This window comes from Leptonychotes weddellii, chromosome 1, assembly GCF_054177405.1.
Source record: "Leptonychotes weddellii isolate Sample4059 chromosome 1, ASM5417740v2, whole genome shotgun sequence".
Taxonomy (NCBI): domain Eukaryota; kingdom Metazoa; phylum Chordata; class Mammalia; order Carnivora; family Phocidae; genus Leptonychotes; species Leptonychotes weddellii.
Window position 1 is genome coordinate 71348231 of NC_138369.1, and position 19091 is coordinate 71367321.

The 19091-nt window shown below is 36.5% G+C and overlaps 1 protein-coding gene across 1 annotated transcript in view; it reads right to left on the reverse strand.

Moving 5' to 3' along the window:
* The window catches only part of KCNH8 (potassium voltage-gated channel subfamily H member 8), a 364781-nt gene that overhangs the window by 94710 nt on the left and 250980 nt on the right, over positions 1 to 19091 (reverse strand). The window contains exon 7 of the mRNA XM_006729977.3: positions 14707 to 14914. Coding sequence (XP_006730040.1) covers positions 14707 to 14914 — 208 coding nt within the window. The remainder of the gene's footprint in view (positions 1 to 14706; positions 14915 to 19091) is intronic.

Genomic DNA, 19091 nt, shown 5'->3' on the forward strand with positions numbered 1-19091 from the left:
AAATTGGACAGCCACGTGCAGAATGAAACTGGACCATTTCCTTACACCACACACAAAAACAGATTCAAAATGGATGAAAGACCTAAATGTGAGACAGGAGTCCATCAAAATCCTAGAGGAGAACACACGCAGCAACCTCTTTGACCGCAGCCATAAAACCAGTTCACATATTTTTGGAAGTAGAAATATGTATTTCCAGCTTCAGAAAGGCCTTAGAGTAGAAAATATCCATTGAAAGTCTTTTGTTTCTGTCTTCTTCACATAAAAAATAAGTTGATGTTCTGAAGATTTTGGAGATCATCTATTCTGACCACCTCATTTTACCCAGAACAAATATCAAGCCTGGAACCTGGATTGGACTCTAAATTTCACAACTCCCAGTCTACTATTCTTCCTAGCGCATCATGAGAAGCAGGCAAGTAAGTAAAATTAGAGGTTTATATATATATATAATGGAATATTATGCAGCCATCAAAAAAACCCACAAAATTTTGCCATTTGCAACAACGTGGATGGAACTGGAGGGTATTATGATAAGAGAAATAAGTCAGTCAAAGAAATTAAGAAAACAAGTATCATGTAAAGTAAAATTAGAGGTTTAGAATATTTCTCTCTAGGGCTCCTCCTTACACTAACATCCTGTGATCTATGAACCAAGGTTCGCTGGAATAAAATAGTAATTCAACTGGAGCCAACTCAATTGCCTAAGGTTGTTGAGTACAGGGGTTGAAAAAAAATGCTGGAGTTAAAGGCTGCAACGCAGAGGGACTCCCCAGCAGGGCTAATCACAATGCTGTCCAAATGACTGGAGTTGTAAGATATTAGGAAATTAGCTTTGCGTCTGACTATCATTTAGAGATTAAATCAGAAATGAAAATTTGAACATTTCAATCACAAGTTATTTCTATATCCAATCTAGAGAGCAGTATTGCTTTCTTTCAGTTTAAGAAATCATCGCATTTCTTTAAAGTTGCATGTAAAGTGAAATTGTGTATTGAGTTTGTTTGCATCATAAAATTGACAGGGCATGGCTGTGGCTAAATTCCTCCAATGGCTAAGAACTTTAGGAAGAAGTGGATTAAAGGAGGGGATTTTCACTGCTTGTATATTATTGCACAGAATACAATTACACTCCAATGGTACAAAACCTGGAAAGAACAGAAAGTTGAAAAAATGTTCTACTAATGAGTTAGGGCAGCTCTGACTGAGTCTCCCTCATGGTGAAAGATATGTCAACAGGCTAAGGTATTATTTCCTCAACACACCCAAGTTTCAGGGGCAAGGCAGTTTTCTTAAAGGAATTGTAACTAAATCTTCTTCAAGTTGAAAACAATCTTAGAGATCATCTAGCTCTAGGACATTTTTGTTTGTTTTGTTTACTAGCTCATGAAAAAGCATCATGGAATACACAAACTATAATTTTATGCAAAGTATTTATATACAGGTATGGATTTATCATCAGAGAACTACAGCTTCCATTCATTTTCCAAAAGGGCTTATGACTCAAGAATTGAGACTCAGTAAGAATCAGTTTCGTATCTCATTTCCACAGAGATAACTGGGACAGATGTGGTTTGATAAAATTTCATAGGTCATATAGCTAATTAGCAGCAGGGCTGCAGTTAGAATAGAGGATCCAAACTTCCAAGTTAAGAGTTGTTCTATTATACCATGTTCTGTTACAAAATATATTTTTTGAGGGCCCTAGTTTAAAGTTTGGTGTAACTCTGTGGAGTATCAAGTATCAATAATAATGTCTGTTAGTGATCTATAAAACATCTCAGTAACATCTAGTGAAGTTAGAGTAAATAATAAAACAGATAATTTTCTCAAGCCCTTGTGAAAAAGAGTATAGACATTAGATAAGTCAAGGAGAAATTTATTAGTATTTTAGATTATAAGACTGTTTTCCTAAACATTAATGTAATTAAACTTATTAGTTAATTAAAACTTAATTTTAACTTAATCAAAACTTAGGTACATATTATTTGAAATATATATACAATATTATTTTCAAGTCACTAGATTTTCTTTTTTTTTTTTAAAGATTTTATTTATTTATTTGAGACAGAGAGAATGAGAGACAGAGAGCATGAGAGGGAGGAGGGTCAGAGGGAGAAGCAGACTCCCTGCCGAGCAGGGAGCCCGATGCAGGACTCGATCCCGGGACTCCAGGATCATGACCCGAGCCGAAGACAGTCACTTAACCAACTGAGCCACCCAGGCGCCCTCAAGTCACTAGATTTTCTTATACCAATAATAACTGGAACAAAATTAATGGAAAATGGATCCCACCCACATAAGAACAAAAATGTAAAATATTTAGAAATAAACTCAATAAGAAATATGTGTAACTTGTATGAAGAAAACTACACACTTTCTCTTAATTATATAAAAACTTTTAAATAATTAGAGATTAAGTACCATACCTTAGATGACAAAAATATTTGTTTTAAAAGCATTAATTTTCCTAAATTAATTCTTGAAAATAACTCCAATTAAAATGCCATTTGGATTTTTTGGAGAGGGGATTTTTTCTAATATTGATTTAAATGAGTAAATGAGTCAGAATGGCCTCATTCTACTTGCTGTACCAAAATTTAAACAGTACAGTAATTAAACTCTGCAATACTGGTATAAAATTAGATTGTCAATGAAAGAAAAATGAAATCTAGTAATAGCCATAAGTATGCATAATAATTGAGTATGATTAAAATGCCATATTTAATTAGTGTGAGTAAATAGATTATTCAATAAATAATACTGAGAAATTATTTAGGCTTTAAAATATGCATGCGAAAGAGAAAGAAAGAAAGAAAGCAAGAAGGAAAGAAAGAAAGAAAGAAAGAAGGAAAGAAAGAAAGAAAGAAAGAAAGAAAGAAAGAAAGGAAGAAAGAAAGAAAGAGAGAAAGAGAGAAAAGAAAAGAAAGAAAGAGGAAGTTAGATCCAAGCCTCAATCAGCTATATTAAACTCCCCCTGACCACTCTTTCTCTTCTTAGATGCTCACATTACCTTTGGACCACCCTAAAACTAGTGTCTTCAACTTTGAACTTATTTAAGAACAAGAGCATTTGGCACTCTGGGAGCCAGAAACATATTACTGTCCCTGAGCTTGACAACCACATAACTCAGGAAAATCCTATAAGGTAGAAAGGAAGAGGTCAGAGGTAGGCAAAATTTCTAGTAAGTAAATCATAGGATCCTTTGGGAGAAACATAGGAAGTCAATGAATGGTCAGCAAAGCATCACCTCAAAACAAAGGCTTCTTGCAGAAAATACTCAAAGGAGACTCTCCCTTCCAAAGTCGAGGACCAGGGCAGGGCTCAAGATATTTGAGAACTAAGCATATTCCTCCAGGGATGTGAGGCACAAATGAGACTAGGAAACAGCTCATTGGAGAGTTTTGGATCTAATGAGAGCTATCAGCAGTACCAACCCAAATTTATCTCCAGTTAGAAAATGGAAGCATGTTTGAACCATTTACTAATTCAGAAAACACACACACAAAAAAGGATCAGGATAGGGAATGAAAGAGTTGAAATGATGAGCCATCTCTGGTATCCTGTAAGGGTGAAACATTTCTTATCATATTCTACACAGTAAGAAATCAAAAACGTACTAAGAACTGACTTATTCACTGCCACATCACACAAATCCCAAGACCCTAAGTGAAGAATATGGCCTTTAAAAATCTATGTATTTTAATAGTATATGTGATATTGTAATTTATAATAAGAAATATGTATTTGGTCTTCATCTTGTTTCTGGCACACAGCTCCTAAAACACCTTTTTTTATGAGGTGACTTTTAGCACAGAACCTAAAGATGGGGGCTGATTGCTGGAGAACCAACCATGTGGTCAGAATGTTGGAACTTTCAGTCCCACCCCAGACCTTCAGGGAGGGGAGAGGGGCTGGAAGTTGCATCAATCACCAATTGCCACCTGTGTACTAAATTGTTGATTTCAAATCCATGTTTTGAAACCTTGTTTTGAACAAAGTCGTTTGTGATTAGAACTTGTTTTGAATAACTTGTTTTAACGATATGGTTTTGAAGTTGGATATTGCTATTAATATGATATTGATACTCATATCAATTGTTAAAAAGAAACTACAGGCCCAAAATTGAGTCACTATTGTTAAGCCCCACCAAAACCTAATACCTAAACTAACTGCAGTTTCAGCCTCTCCCAGGAGTGGAATTTTAAACCAATCAGTCGGGAATTTCTCCATCATCACTGGTGAGGTCATTTGCATGTTGAGTAAGACTCTGTCCTTCCTGCTAAGGGAAGATGACCTTGCCTGCAACAATCTTTTTTTGTTCTTGTGCTAATAACTTCCTTGTCCTGCACCATTTCTGCCTGTAAAAATCTTCTGCTTAGTACACCTCCTCGGGGCTGCTTTCTACTTGCTAGATGGGATGCTTCCCTGAATCACTGAAAAAGTTAATTTGATGTTCAAATTTATTCAGTTGAATTTTTGTCCTTTAACCCAACTATACCCTTGTTTACTGTGCTTTCTTGATAACTCCCATATCTGGCTCCCCACTCCCAATATCCTTTGTCTTTAGCTGAGGGTAGTATTTAAGATGAAGGTATGGACTATTTTTGCAAGTTACTCAATTTTCCTGGGTTTCTCCCATGTATACAAGAGATATACACGTTATTATACTTCTGTTTTCTCCTGTTAATCTGTCTTTTTATTACAGGGGTGTCTCTACCAAGAATCTGGAAGAGTAGAGGGAAAATGATTTTTCTCCTTCCATAGAAACAAAACAGTTCCTGTTCAAATGTGATTTGAATACTGAAGAAATTAAATATTTGGATAGTCAAAATATCCTAAAGAAATATGCTATTCAATAGAAATAGAATCCTGACATTTGGCTATTTATTTATTTTTAATTCAGTTTTTAAGTTTAATTCCAGTAGAGTTAACATACAGTGTTATAGTAGTTTCAGGTGTGCAATATAATGATTTGACAATTCTATACATTACGCAGGGCTCATCATAAGTGTATTCTTTAATACCCTTCACTTATTTCACCTATCCCCCCACTAACCTCTCCTCTAGTAACCCTCAGTTTGTTCTCTATAAAGAGTGTGTTTCTTAGTTTGTCTCTCTCTTGTTCTCTCTCTCCCTCTGGCTTCCTATTATTGTATGATCTATACTTCATGGCAATACAGTTTAGCCAAATGAGCAATGAGAATTTTGTTCTTTAATTGTATAAATGATGAGATAATATAAGGAAAGACAAACCCTGTGTGACTTGCTTCAAAACACTGAAGGAAAACTGATTTCAGAACCTCTTCCTCTTTGAATCTGAGTGGGGTGACCCATTGATATGGGACAGAGCCTTTATTTGTGGTCCACTCATTCATTCCTGCATTCGCCCAAATACATGTATTATGCATGGGTTCTTTATATAGGCACACCAAGATCAGTATCATGGGAAGAACATAAAGACAGGAGTTTGTGGTATAGAGTATGTACATAATGTCTCTCTGGAAAGAGAGATACACTTATACATATAAACATATGCATATATGCATGTATGTGTGTTTGTGTGTATGTTACTAACACAACAATGATTGTGTCATAATTCTACAGCAATTTTCAGTTTGCAAACTGTTTCTATATATATTAGCTTACTTAAGCTCACCCATCTGATGAGGTATAGAAGCAGAAAAAATGCTCACCTTTAGCCCAGAAGGCTGACCTATAGCCTGCAGTTTCTATAAGGATCAAGTAAGTTCTGGTTGCTACATTCTTAAAGGGTCTCATGACCCTCACCGATAGTTAATATAGAGCTGAATGATAAGCACCAGAGAGATCTCAGTGAAAGTAGAAATTCAGAGAAACACTCATGATTTAATACTCCCTACACATCCCCTCTTCCCTGAGCACTAAGCATATAACCACCAGCTTCATACAGCAAACGTGCAGCTCTTTCTGCACATGAGTCCTGTCCCTGTGCTGCTTAAATAAACTTACTAGGTTACACCATAAAAGGCCTCAAGAATTCTTTCTTGACCATCACACTCAATGATCCTGCAGCACAACTAGTCTCTAAAGTAGGTATTTGTTATTATTTCCGTCTTATAGATGAGGATAATCTCTCTCCCTGTTCTTATAGATTTACTGTGAAAGATATATGTGGTATCCTATATTTTTAAATCATAATTATTCCTCCTACTATGATACTAAGTCTAGTAACTTTTGCTTAGGTGTGAGTTTTTAACTACAAATTCATAGGATGTTAACAGAATATTAATAATGCATATACAAAAAGGAAAGGTTATGAGGTAAAATAAATATATGCAACATTTGGGTTAAATAAAGTTTAATCAGTTTCTTTGGGATTTCTCTGATCTCACACTGTGCTAATTTACCTTGTCAGTCCTTCAGAATGGGATGGAGTGGCTTCATTTCTCAAACTTATATGACAATAGAACCATTTATTGCCTGGAGTGTATCGTCTGAAGCTTGAACGTATTTGGAAACTCTGGTACGAAGATATCCTGAGTATATTTCAGCTTCAGTATTTTCTAATTGTTAAGTATGAAGTATGCCCTTTTATTGAGCAACCCTGGCAATGTGAAATCATATTAACTCCCAGTCTGCTGCCTGAAACCCAGAATTTCCCTATCAAAGGATTGAGAACATTATGCAATTAAAAGCTAATTTTGTGCTGCTTGATTTATAAATGCGCAAATAATTTTGAAACATCCAAGGTCAGACTACAGAGATAATTCAACCTCAGAACTGGACATTCATATATACTTTATTTCCTCAATTTTTACAAAGTTTATCATTATATTCAGAAAGTACAATGGAAATCTGAATTTTAAGAATCAACCATTTGCCACCTGAAACTAATGTGACATTGTGCGTCAACTATATGAAAGAAAGAAAGAAAGGAAGAAAGAAAGAAAAAAAGAAAGAAAGAAAGAAAGAAAGAAAGAAAGAAAGAAAGAAAGAAAGAAAGAAAAGAATAAACCATTTGCTCTTTATGGCAAAAGAGTAAAATCTTGCTCTGAAAACATGAAAACGTTTCTATTTTCTAGAAACCTTTATCAAAATAGAATAGAAAACATTGGCAACTCTTTTAAAACTGATGGTATTCAATTTTAGTTTCTCAGAACTACAAATAATATAAATTGTTTCTGATGATATTTAAACCACCGTGTTGTATTGCCTCAGCATTGAGGTTAATTCTTTCTCAATGGACCTCCCCAGTCCATTACTGTGTCCAAATAAATTCACAGATGTGATGAGGATTGAAAAGGGATAGGAATATGGAAAAGGATAGGAAGGACTGAGTTGTTGCTGGTTTTAGGACTGTTTATAAACCGGGAATATTAAAGTCACAGAAATCTCCAAGACTTTTTAAAACCCTGCTACTCAAAGTATGGTGGGGGGACCAGCAGCTCGGACTTCACCTGGGAACGTGTTAAATGTACTGGGTCTCAGGCTCCACCTCAGACTCACTGAATTAGAATCTGTATTTTAATACAATCCTCAGGTGATTTCAGTACACATTAAAGTTTAAGATCTTGTGTTTAAAAAAAAAAAAAAAGCCCAGGTGTCCCTCACTAGGGTACATTTTAATGGCTGGAAACCTCCGTTTTAGGCTTTTCCTCCCCTTTCTTTATTTCAGATATTCCCAAAAATGAGAATCTATAGATAAAGGTTATCTAAAAAAATTTTTTTATAATCCTTTATATAAAACCTAAAAATGTAGAGTACTAGTCAATTTTACCTTCTTAAGGAAAAAATGGTATAGTTATTGAAATAACCAGCTCACGATATTATAAGACTGGTCATTTTTTTCCCCATTGCATGAGGCTTGTAAATGCTAAGCAGTTAATAACTAGAGAGCCCTTCGAATCAATCAGCTTTTATGATATTTTATCCAATGAGGATCAGATTTAGGATTAAAATGGTCAATGAAAATTTGAAAATTATATCTCACTTAATCCTTTTCTTCCCATTCTAGATTTTTGGGTTTGTTTTTTTCCTTTTTTTTTTTTTTTTTTTTGGTCACTGGTACAGATACACTTTTAGGCATCTACAATGGATAAGCTTACTCCAGCCAAAGGATTAAAAGATAAAAAAGCTTCTCTCTATTACGGTATACTCTCATCTCTAACCTCTGTAGCAGATTATCTATTTTAAAGTTCAGCATGTCATAGCTTTAGAAATAGAGATAGCTTTGAGAAAGAATATAAGGAAGCATTTTGGCTACAACTGGGAGCTACTGACCAAGATGCAGTCTAGCGGAAGGAGCACAGTTTGGTAAGTAGAAGGCCGCTGTGATGTTCACATAAGGAGCACGGACTGTACTGCAGTAAGCAAGAAGCATTGATAATTACCACATCTCCATTTTTCAGCTAATTCCATTTGACATGATGATGTCCGAGAAGGGTATGATTCAGAGAAGCATTTTAATAAATGTTTTTGTAAGTTGTACTGTTTGTTTTTAAATGTAAGGGTAAAGATGTTATTGTAGAAGACATTCATCTTTTTTTGTGGGGGGCAGTCTAAAATCTTATGTGAAGCAGGGAGAGATACAGGGCCCCACTTCCCACCATGGAAGTGGAAAGTGGAAGTAGAAGGTGGGAAGTGGAAGGTGGGACCCCATAAGTCAGTGTCTGAGCATGTGACTAAACTTGGCCAATTGGATTCTCCCTTCAGGGACTGTGACTCAGAGACAAACAGGTGCTTAGGACTCTCTCATAGCATCTACAAAGACAGAACCATGTCGAGGTCATGTTTGCAAAATGTCAGCAACCGTGCTTTCTGCATTGGGATATTTGGAGCTGCCTTGGCTCATGTTCTTTCAGTAGTATTGTTCTCTATTTCTGAGTCTGCCTGTCCTGTTGATGGATTCCTTTTCTGTTTTTGTTTGCAACCAAGAATCTTGACTGTTACAGAAATATCACCTCTTCACTAGACTTGAATAGTACTGCTATTTCAACTCTACATAGCTCACTGATGTAAGTTTGAGCAAGGAGCTGCAGTTGGAGAATAGCCCTAATTATTATAAAGAATGGAGGAGGTGTTGTAATGGTGGTGGTTATCAGCTGCAAGAACGTACTATATACCAGACTATGTTAGGTATGTCAACTTGAGTACCTCCAATACTCAAAACCACCGAGGGTCACTTTACAGACAAGAAAACTAAAGATCTTTGTATAAAAAGTCACACACTGAAGTCATCTTGGCCAAAATCACATGCCTAATAAATCCCTGAAGCAAGATTCAAATCCAAATCTTTCTCACTTAAATCAGAACCATTACATTCTATTCAGTATCCTAAGGAGCTCCTTAAGGACTAATTCAATGTCATTAATTGAACTTTATAAGTCATTAATTGAACTTCATAAGTGATCATTAAAATAATATATCCCTACATTAATTGGGATGTACAGAAATATACATGTCTTCTCACACATTACTAGCTGGATATTTATTGAAGACTTCTTATAGAAAACAAGTGAAGACCCCCCCAAAGAGATCATTCTGACACATGTCTGCAGCCAGAATAAAAACTTTAATTTAAAAAGCACAGTTAGGGGTGCCTGGATGGCTCAATTGGTTCAGCGTCTGACTCTTGATTTCAGCTCAGGTCAGGATCTCAGGGTACTGAGATGGAGCCCTGTGTGGGGCTCTGCACTCAGTGGGGAGTCGGCCTGAGATTCTCTCTTGCCTGCTCCCCATGCCCCTCCCTCCCATATTCTCTTTCTCTCTCTCTCAAATAAGTAAATCTTTAAAAAATTAAAAAAATAAAATAAAAAGCACACTTAGACCCAGTTGTATTATGCCTCTTTAATGTAGTGTTAAATCTTGCCCTTAAAGCACTGTCTAAGTTCCATAAAAATTTTCTATATCCCAACAGGCTTATAGGATAGATGTTGGACTTGTCGCCTATATTATCCTGGAAGGGGAAATCTGTATGTGTGCAATTGTCAGGCTATGTGAAATTTACTAATTTTTCAGAGACTGACTCAAATATAAAGCATGGGCTTTTTTAACTTGAAGATAGGCAAAAGCATAAAATTTGTTGCCCAGCACTACAACTAAACTTAAAGGGAAATATTTTTTAAAGCAGTTCTTAATACTCTTCCCATATAAAATCATACGTATCACTAGTCACAGTTCATGGTACTTTCCTTATTAGAAGTAACTGTCATAATAAAATGGTAATGATGGCTATAATGGCTACTATCTATTGAGAATTTACTAGGTGCCAGGCACAGTATTAAATGCTTCACATAGATTTCCTAATTTAATACTGGCAACCCTAATGAGGCAGGCACTATTATTATTGCCATTTTATAGATATTGCAAATGAAGCAGAGCAAAACATCTCCCCCTATTCCCTGGTGTTCTATATTCAAAGGATCACTGCTTGATCCTTTATGCTTCGCTGTAGCCTTAGGATGAAGTCCAAACTCTAAAGCTTAGCATGAATGGTCTTTAAAGATCCCATTCCTGACTACCTGCCTCTTTAGCTTCATCACCTTCCTACCCCATTCACCCTTTATGCTGGTTCTTAGTGACCTGCTTCATGTAGCCATGTTCCTGCTCTCACTCATTCCCCTTCCTCGGCATCTGTAGAGACCAGACCTATTCATCCCTTAAAACCAGCTCATCTTGGAAAAGCCTTTGCTGATATTCTAGCTAGATCCAGCTACCTCCCCTCTATGCATGTTCCAGTTATAGAATTATCACACTGTGATACATCCATTGAGCTATTTGTCTCTGTTCTACTACTGGACTTTAAGTTCCATGACATTAAGTATGATATTAGTTTTGATAACTCGAGTGCCTTACACAGGATCAAGCAAGCATGCAGTGGGCACTCAAAAAATATTTTTTGAATGAGTAACCAAATCTTAAGTGATCACCCTATGTGTTCTTCTCTCAATCTTCCTGCTTGAAAATATTTGCTAAACAGCCATTTCCTCTAGTTTCATAATATTCAAAATTATTAGAAGGAGTCCTACACAAGGAGTTAAGGAATTTAGGTTCTTGTCCCATGACTGTCGTTTAGTAATTGAATGACCTTGAAGACGGACTCATTCAACATTTTTTTTTCACACGTTTGCCATATACCAGGAACTATACACCACAGTGAGGATACAGCAGTGGGTACAACAGATAATAACTCCTACATCACAGAGCGTGTATAGCCTAGAGCTCTATTTCTCAGCATAAAATCAAAAAAGTTAGACTAAGGTCCTCCCAAGTCTAAAATTCCATGAAACGATAAACCAAACCTTAAATTTCTTAAAATATAGTATAAAAGTGCATAAGGATATGAAGTAAAAATAACACCAGGCAAATCCGTTCATAACCAGCCTCTGGTATAATTAGTCCACGAGTATTAATTCTTCCTTCCAGAAATAGATATCTTATAGAGAGACAATATTACAATCTTTTTTAAAGATTAACTTTTATTTGATCTGATGCAAAATATTGGCACTCTCTCTAGCTGTAAGTAGTAGACCTGACAAGGACAAAAAGGGGGAAAAATCATTTCAAGACAATTAACAGTGATTAGAAAGAAAATTCCATTTTATCCCTTAGGAATACGAATCTGTTTTATACATCTAATGTTAGTCACAACATAAAGAACATGTTCTCTAATCAAACTTTATTTGTGTAAAGAATTTTTTAATTCATGGTAGTTGGACCAAAAAAGGTAAAACAATACTAGTGTACAAATTCCATAGTAAAAACTAAATTAGCCTAGATTCTCAGCTGCTTCATTAAAAAATTAGGTAGAAGAGGTCATAATTATTTAATTTATGTCCAAATCTCAGCTGGAGAATATTTTATTTTATTTTATTTTAAGATTTTATTTATTTGACAGAGAGAAGCACAGCGAGAGAGGGAACACAAGCAGCGGGAGTGGGAGAGGGAGAAGCAGGCCTCCCACGGAGCAGGAAGCCTGATGCGGGGCTCGATCCCAGGACCCCGGGATCATGACCTGAGCCGAAGGCAGATGCTTAATGACTGAGCCACCCAGGAGCCCCTGGAGGACATTTTAAATGAACAATAATGCAAGTAATTTTAAGGGAAGGGAAAGTCCTTGTAGCCAAGCCTATAAACCCAATATTGACAGACATTATTAGCATATTACCTTCCTGATCATATTCTGAGAGGTGTTTGGACAGGAAATCTAATTCTCTAAAGATAAAGGTTGAATTATTCTTATCATAACTGGGTAAAACATACCAATTCTTTAACATGCGGTGATCACAAGATGTACTCCCTGACACACCCCTTTCCCTCAAACTTGTTGACATTGGGTTGTTGCTATTGACAGTTTATGTGGACCCTGAACTATGATAAAAAAAAATAAGCACAAAATACTGGGTTTGTTCTTCCATTAAAGTCATAAATCATGGCAACTAAAATAGACTTTTGAGTTATATGGTGAGTTTTCTCACATTCTAGATGAGGAAACCGAGGCCTTTAGAGGTGAACAAAATTACTGCAAATCTCACAATTGGTTAGTGGTGGAGCCATGATGAGGAGAGTTCAGTTGCCCCAACCCAGTGTTTTCTTCCCATTATTGTATTATGCCAGTGCTTTCTTGGTGGGTTGACTTTCACCTCACAAGTTCCTGTTCATTACATTGAACCATAGCATCAGGTTTAAGAGTAGGAGTGGTATGGGCAATACTGAAGCAGTTTAGATGGTTGGCTTCTTTTTTTTTTGGAAAATCAATACCTCTGTGTGTTTGTGGGAAGAAAAACAAGAGCTAGTTTGTACATCTGCAGCATAACTGGTGTGTTGGAAGTGAAACAAAAAGCTTTCCTCATCTAACTAAATTTGAGAGCGTGAATAAGCTGAATTTCCCCATCTGGAGACTCTCAGACTAGACAAGACTTACAAATTAATATGAGTGTATAGGTCTGGGGCCTGAAGGAAATTAGGTCAGGCCCAGAAAGGAATCAGGTGGCTGACCACAAGTCAGAATTTTAATATGGATTCAAAACAAAGGGCAGAGATCTAATGCTATAATTCACTGAACACCATTAGGACTACACCAGAGTGTGATGAGGGAGCCTTCAGGACAAGAAAATAGAAAGGGAAACAATACTAAGGAACAGGAAATATTTTAATCCAAGTACAATCTAGACTTTGGTCCTCCTTTTGATCAACTCTTCTCTGTCCTCTCTCACTGTCTTTTCTCTCCCTATCTTCCCTCTCTCACTCTCACATCTCATCTCATCCCATATTCTCTTTATGTAGAATATTCCTGCTTTCATGCTGCAGTTTTATTTTTCTCCCTTGACTTCATTTCTTTTTTTTTTAAGATTTTATTTATTTGAGAGAGAGAGAATGAGAGAGAGCACATGAGAGAGGGAGGGTCAGAGGGAGAAGCAGACTCCCTGCCGAGCAGGAAGCCCCATGCGGGACTCGATCCAGGGACTCCGGGATCATGACCTGAGCCGAAGGCAGTCACTTAACCAACTGAGCCACCCAGGCGCCCATCCCTTGACTTCATTTCTGAGAACTGAGATCCATGGCAAGACACAGAAGAAGTACTTTGATAAGGAAGATAAAACCAGTCTGAGATGAAAATTATCAGAACACATTTATTGCTTTGGTGTAGCTTAGGGTCAAAATTGAGATGTGTAGGAGATTTTTAAGAATGTAGACAGGCGATTCATTCCCTGGAATCTATTTTCTTAGGGTCTTCAGCTCACTCTCCAAAGACATACTTTGAAGGCTTTGTATATGCCCTCTGGTAAGAGGGTGGCATTATGAGAGCCAAGCCAGGGATGTTCCAAATGCATTCTGCCATTAAGTGTTGGTATGAAAAGTTAGAGCATGTTTCTCTCTTGAGAATCTCTTGTGGCTTCATCCCTGTGCAAAGGTCTGAGCTTCCAAAAGTTCAAGATTGATTTTTGGAGAAAAGAAGTGAAGAATTTTCTATCCAAACAAGAAACAGATTCTTTTGATGAAATGCCAGAATAAGAGAAAAAAAAATTCTACGTGGGGTACTATGACAATTCTCTAAAGGCAATGACTGGGAGAAGAAGGCAGGAATTTTTGGATAGAGGGTTATAGCCTTCAGAATTTCATTTTCTGTAAAGTTCTTGTGGTTAACATAAGTTTAAAAATGTGTTCCTGTGCAGAACATTTCAGATTCATTTATGCAGAATTATGTAACACTTGGAAAAATCTCCCTTAAATTCCCATGTATTACAGGGACACAAAATTCTACAAATTATATTTGTGAATATCCAGTTCCCTCTATCATCACAAATTCTCAAAGTATACTAAATGTGGAAAGTGTGTCATTATAATACACTCACTCTCTCTCTCACTGCAATGATTGGCCATAGGCCAGTTACCCAGTGATTCATTGGTACTAGCCCTGCATTGGATATGTCAGATAAGATCACACATTACTTATCTAAACACTCCTACAGCCTGGCCGGTCACTTTAAAGAGCCCATTGAAATCTTAACCCATTACTCTTTAAAAAATATATAAGGATTTTCCGGAAAACTTTCTCAAAAGAAATCACTTGTATCACAGACCCCCCAACTCAGCCCCTAAAAAACATTAGACAAATCGACAGTCAGAGGACATATTTATGGACTCATCTTTCACCTCCTCCAAATTCTAGACAATCTTCCTTTTCACTTAAAAATGGAAAATGTGACAAATGTAAGCCCTTACCAACTTCCCACTTCAGAAGGCTGTTGTCTTCCCTCTCCATTTTTCCAATGACATACCAGATACACGCCATCCAGTGTGCAAGGAGCGCAAACATGGACATGAGCAGAGTCAGGACGATTGTGCTATGCTGGGAATAACGGTCCAACTTCTGCAGGAGACGCAAAAGACGCAGCAGCCGGACGGTCTTCAGGAGATGCACAAGAGACACCTGTGGGAGGAGACAGAGCAGCACAACTTGGCACACGGCTCATTCCATGCTACGACAGTTACTTTAACTTACAGCCATTCTGGAAAGTTCTTGAAATTAAATGTAATCATGAGTCCAACGCTCTGGTCATTTTTATGACCATACCAGTGCCCCTTCTCAACATATTATATCAAGAGGTGATAGAATAAAAGATGATAAGACAATTTAATTTCGAATTAATACTTATTTTCCTTAAGATTTATCTTTTTTCCTCTACTGATTTGATTGAATATAATTTTGTATATTCTGATACACAACTGAAGCACATTAGGATTTCAGGATTGAACATCAGGGTGTCTCCACCTCTTACATACGTTTTCTTTCAATTCCACATCCCTTCCTCCATGTAAGAGTGGCTTTATAATAATAATTTGTACCCACTGAAGTAAAACTGTGTGGAGTGGTAACAAAGGTAACAGTTTTTGAAACAAACAGTGATTAGATCTATCAAACTTGTGTAAGATCTACTCACAAATACCAGTAGCACCTCCTGTCTCACGTGCTGTGCTTTCTTCTCTCTAACATCATCGATAGAGAAAACACATGTCTGAAGCTTATACATCTCAAACAGACATGCTTAGGGAACCAAAATTAAAATGGAACAAAATTTTTGAAAACTCTCCTAGGTCCTGTCTTCGTATGCACTAAAACAATACACTTATAGCTAAGGGATTATTTTCCTGACTTCAGGACCCATCTGAAAAATGTGCACCGTTGGTGACCACCAGAATGGTTGATGTCATTGTTAACAACATATGTGGTGTACTAATGCATATTCTTTCACACCTCAAAGAGCCTCAATGAGCTTTCTAAAATAGAAAAGGCAAATAAAGTATTAGCTCATATGCAAACAGAGTTTGACAAATTACTTGACCTTTTTTTAATTTGGGGTGTGTGTTTATGGAAGGAACCATAAATAAAGGGGAAGAAAGTGGTTTGTATGACTACATCTCAACAGACAGAATCATAAACAAGGTCAGCATCTTCTGGAAATTTGCCTTTATAATTAGTCCTGGAGTCAGCTGTTGACTTCTAGTTCCTTCCTCCACTATTGATCTCCCCTTATGTCTAAGAAAATCATACCTAGAGTAGTGCCTGACACATAGTAAGTGCTCAATAAATATATGTTAAATGAATGAATGGGTAATAAATTGAGATACAAAACACTCTACAGTCAATATAATAATAGAAATTCAATAAGAGTGCTTTCAGTTATAATCTTGTGAATTATTCTGTACTGAAATATAATAAAATCGTAAGGTCATTTGAAGCACTTGCCAGCTAGCTGTGCTTTTATTTCTTTTTCTCATTCTTCTGTGTCAAGTTTTATTTCTTCTCCTTCACAACCAAGTGCTCATCTGTCATTTTCCAGCTCATTGTAAACCAGACGATTACATGCCAGTACTTTGCAATATCTACTTTGTAGCTTAGAGGAATTACCAGGGGTGGAGTTTATTTTATACATAGAAGAATCCGATAGATAGATGACAGTTTCGTAATTGAAATGAAACCTCAAACAGAAATCCCAGATGGAGAAAGCCATCTGCTGTGGACTGAATTTTGTTCCTCCAAATCTCACGTGTTGAAGCCCTATCCCTCAGTGTGATGGTAACTGGTGATGGAGCCTTTGGGAAGTGATTTGGTTTAAATGAGGTCCTGAGGGTGGGGTCCTCAAGATGGGATTAGTACCCTTATAAGAAGAGCCCAGAGAATGCTCTCTCTCCCCATCTTTTCTTCCTCTCTCCCTGGCCCCCTCTCTCCTTAATCCAATGTCTCTCTCTCCCCTTACCATGTGAGAACACAGCAAGAAGACAGCTATCTACAAGCCAGGAAGAGAGCCCTCATTAAGAACCAAATTGGCTGGAACCTTGATCTTAGACTTTCCAGCCTTCAGAACTGAAAAATAAATTTCTATTGTTTAAGCCACCCAGTCAATGATATTTTGTTATAGCAGCCTGAGCAGACTAAGACACCATTGAACATAGAATATTGATATGGGCAATCTCTCCATTTTCTCTCACCAGAAAGCAGAAGTTTGAGGGAAGAATGGGGGGCTGTCCTTACATAAGAACAATAGTCATTTGGAAAGATAAGGGACACAAAATTTGGTGTCCAGGATGAGGCAGCCTTAGTGATTTTGCTGACACTTTTGAAATAAATTATACTTATTCCCATCTGAGTCAACAGCTTCTTGCTATAAAATGTGAGTTTGGGCTCTTAATGAATGAAAGAAAAAAGAAGCATATTTGATTTAGATGGAAATATATAATCTGAAAAAGGGAAAGTAGTCTTTCTACTCTTGGGATGCTGTTCTGAATTTTTCACTGATAAAAATTAGAAGCAGCTTATAGGTAGGTGCAAGACAGTGATGTACTCATCAGAACCCCTTATCAAATGGCAGTTTCCCCTATTACCAGCTGGACATGATCACTCCCTGGCTATCCACTAGGGGGGAGAAAGAGAGAAAGAGAGAGAAGTTGATTAACATGTACTGAGGTCTTTCTGGGTGTTTGACACTTAGCAAGGTATTTTATAGAAATGTTGCCTTTTTAGGCTGCTGAAAAACCCTGTAGCAATTTTCATGCTCATTTTGCCAATTTTGATGTTAACTTCCCCAAGGAAGTCACTCAGATGGTAAGTGATAAGAGTGGGATTTATACTTTTGCCTTTTTCACTCTATCATATTTTCTGTCTCATTCACAACTTTGTCTCTCAGAGTGCCTTTCATAGTGACTTACACATAGTAAATTTTATTAAAGAAATGTGTGAACTGTGTATAAGACATTTATTATCAGCAATTATGGGCAACGTCAAAATTAGAGCATCCAATACGTTTTTGATGGTTGTAATGCATTTTTGAATGTCATCTACAGAGATGCACTAACTGGATGTATTTTATTTATTTACTTATTTTTAAAAAAGATTTTATTTATTTATTTGACAGAGAGGGACATAGTGAGAGAGGGAACACAAGCAGGGGGAGCGAGAGAGGGAGAAGCAGGCTTCCCGCGGAGCAGGAAGCCCAATGTGGGGCTCGATACCAGGACCCTGGGTTCATGACCTGAGCCGAAGGCAGATGCTTAATGACTGAGCCACCCAGGCGCCCCTGACTGGATGTATTTTAAATCTGGAAAGCCAACATCTGTGTTTGCTTATTTATCTGTTTCTTCCACCCACCCTTTTTTTTGTAAGTCTGTGCAGTATAAAAACTTTTCCTCATAACCTATGTTTTCCTGGGGAGTAAATATAATACATTAAACAAGATTTTCTGTTCAAATAGAATATTTCATCTTGACTAATTTATTTGCGGGCATAGAAAATTTATGCGCCAATTTGTTAATGATCATATGCTCACTCCTGTGAGAAGCAGAAAAATTATCACTGAGAAGAGAGATTCCTTTATTCCTTCCTCTTTTTCTTTCTTTCTAACACAGATGTTGATCTATAACTTGCATTCTTTATAAAATGTTCATGACAGATTTCACAAGACAGAACGGGGAAAGGGAGCAAGAATGCAGTAAAAGTGTGCAAGTATTTAAAATTCATCAAAATATGAGAATTAAACTTTTTCAAAAATCCTTTGTGTTAATTTTAGACAATGAGGATGTTAATGATATATACACATGTTATGTATCTTAAAATTGTATATATTTTATAAATAATTATATAACAGATATTTTAAATAATTCTATTTGTTCAGTGCCCAAAGAGAAATGGAACATAAAAAAATATTATTAGTATTTAGTAGCAAAGCAGTAAGTTAATTTAGAGCACAGTCTATTGAACACCATTTATTTAACAATTCTCCAGGAGAATGTGGAAAATTTTTCTTAGCATTTTGTGAATTATATATTTCTTTTGAAATTTTTTTTGTTGCAGTCTTGCAAAAGCCTTGTTTTAAGTCATTATGCTTTCATTATAGTACACTTATCTAGTCAAATTCAATTTTAAAAAGCACTTTAAGAAGCTTGGATAACAATTCAATGTGGCACTGATTGAGATTATATACTAAATTTTTCCCCAGAGGTTTCCTTTCAGTTGACTTATAAACCTCTTAAAGATGTTGACACTCTCAACTTTCCATCTTAAAAAAAATAGAAAGAAAAAGAAAAGAAAAATACTATTACATAGGTAATTA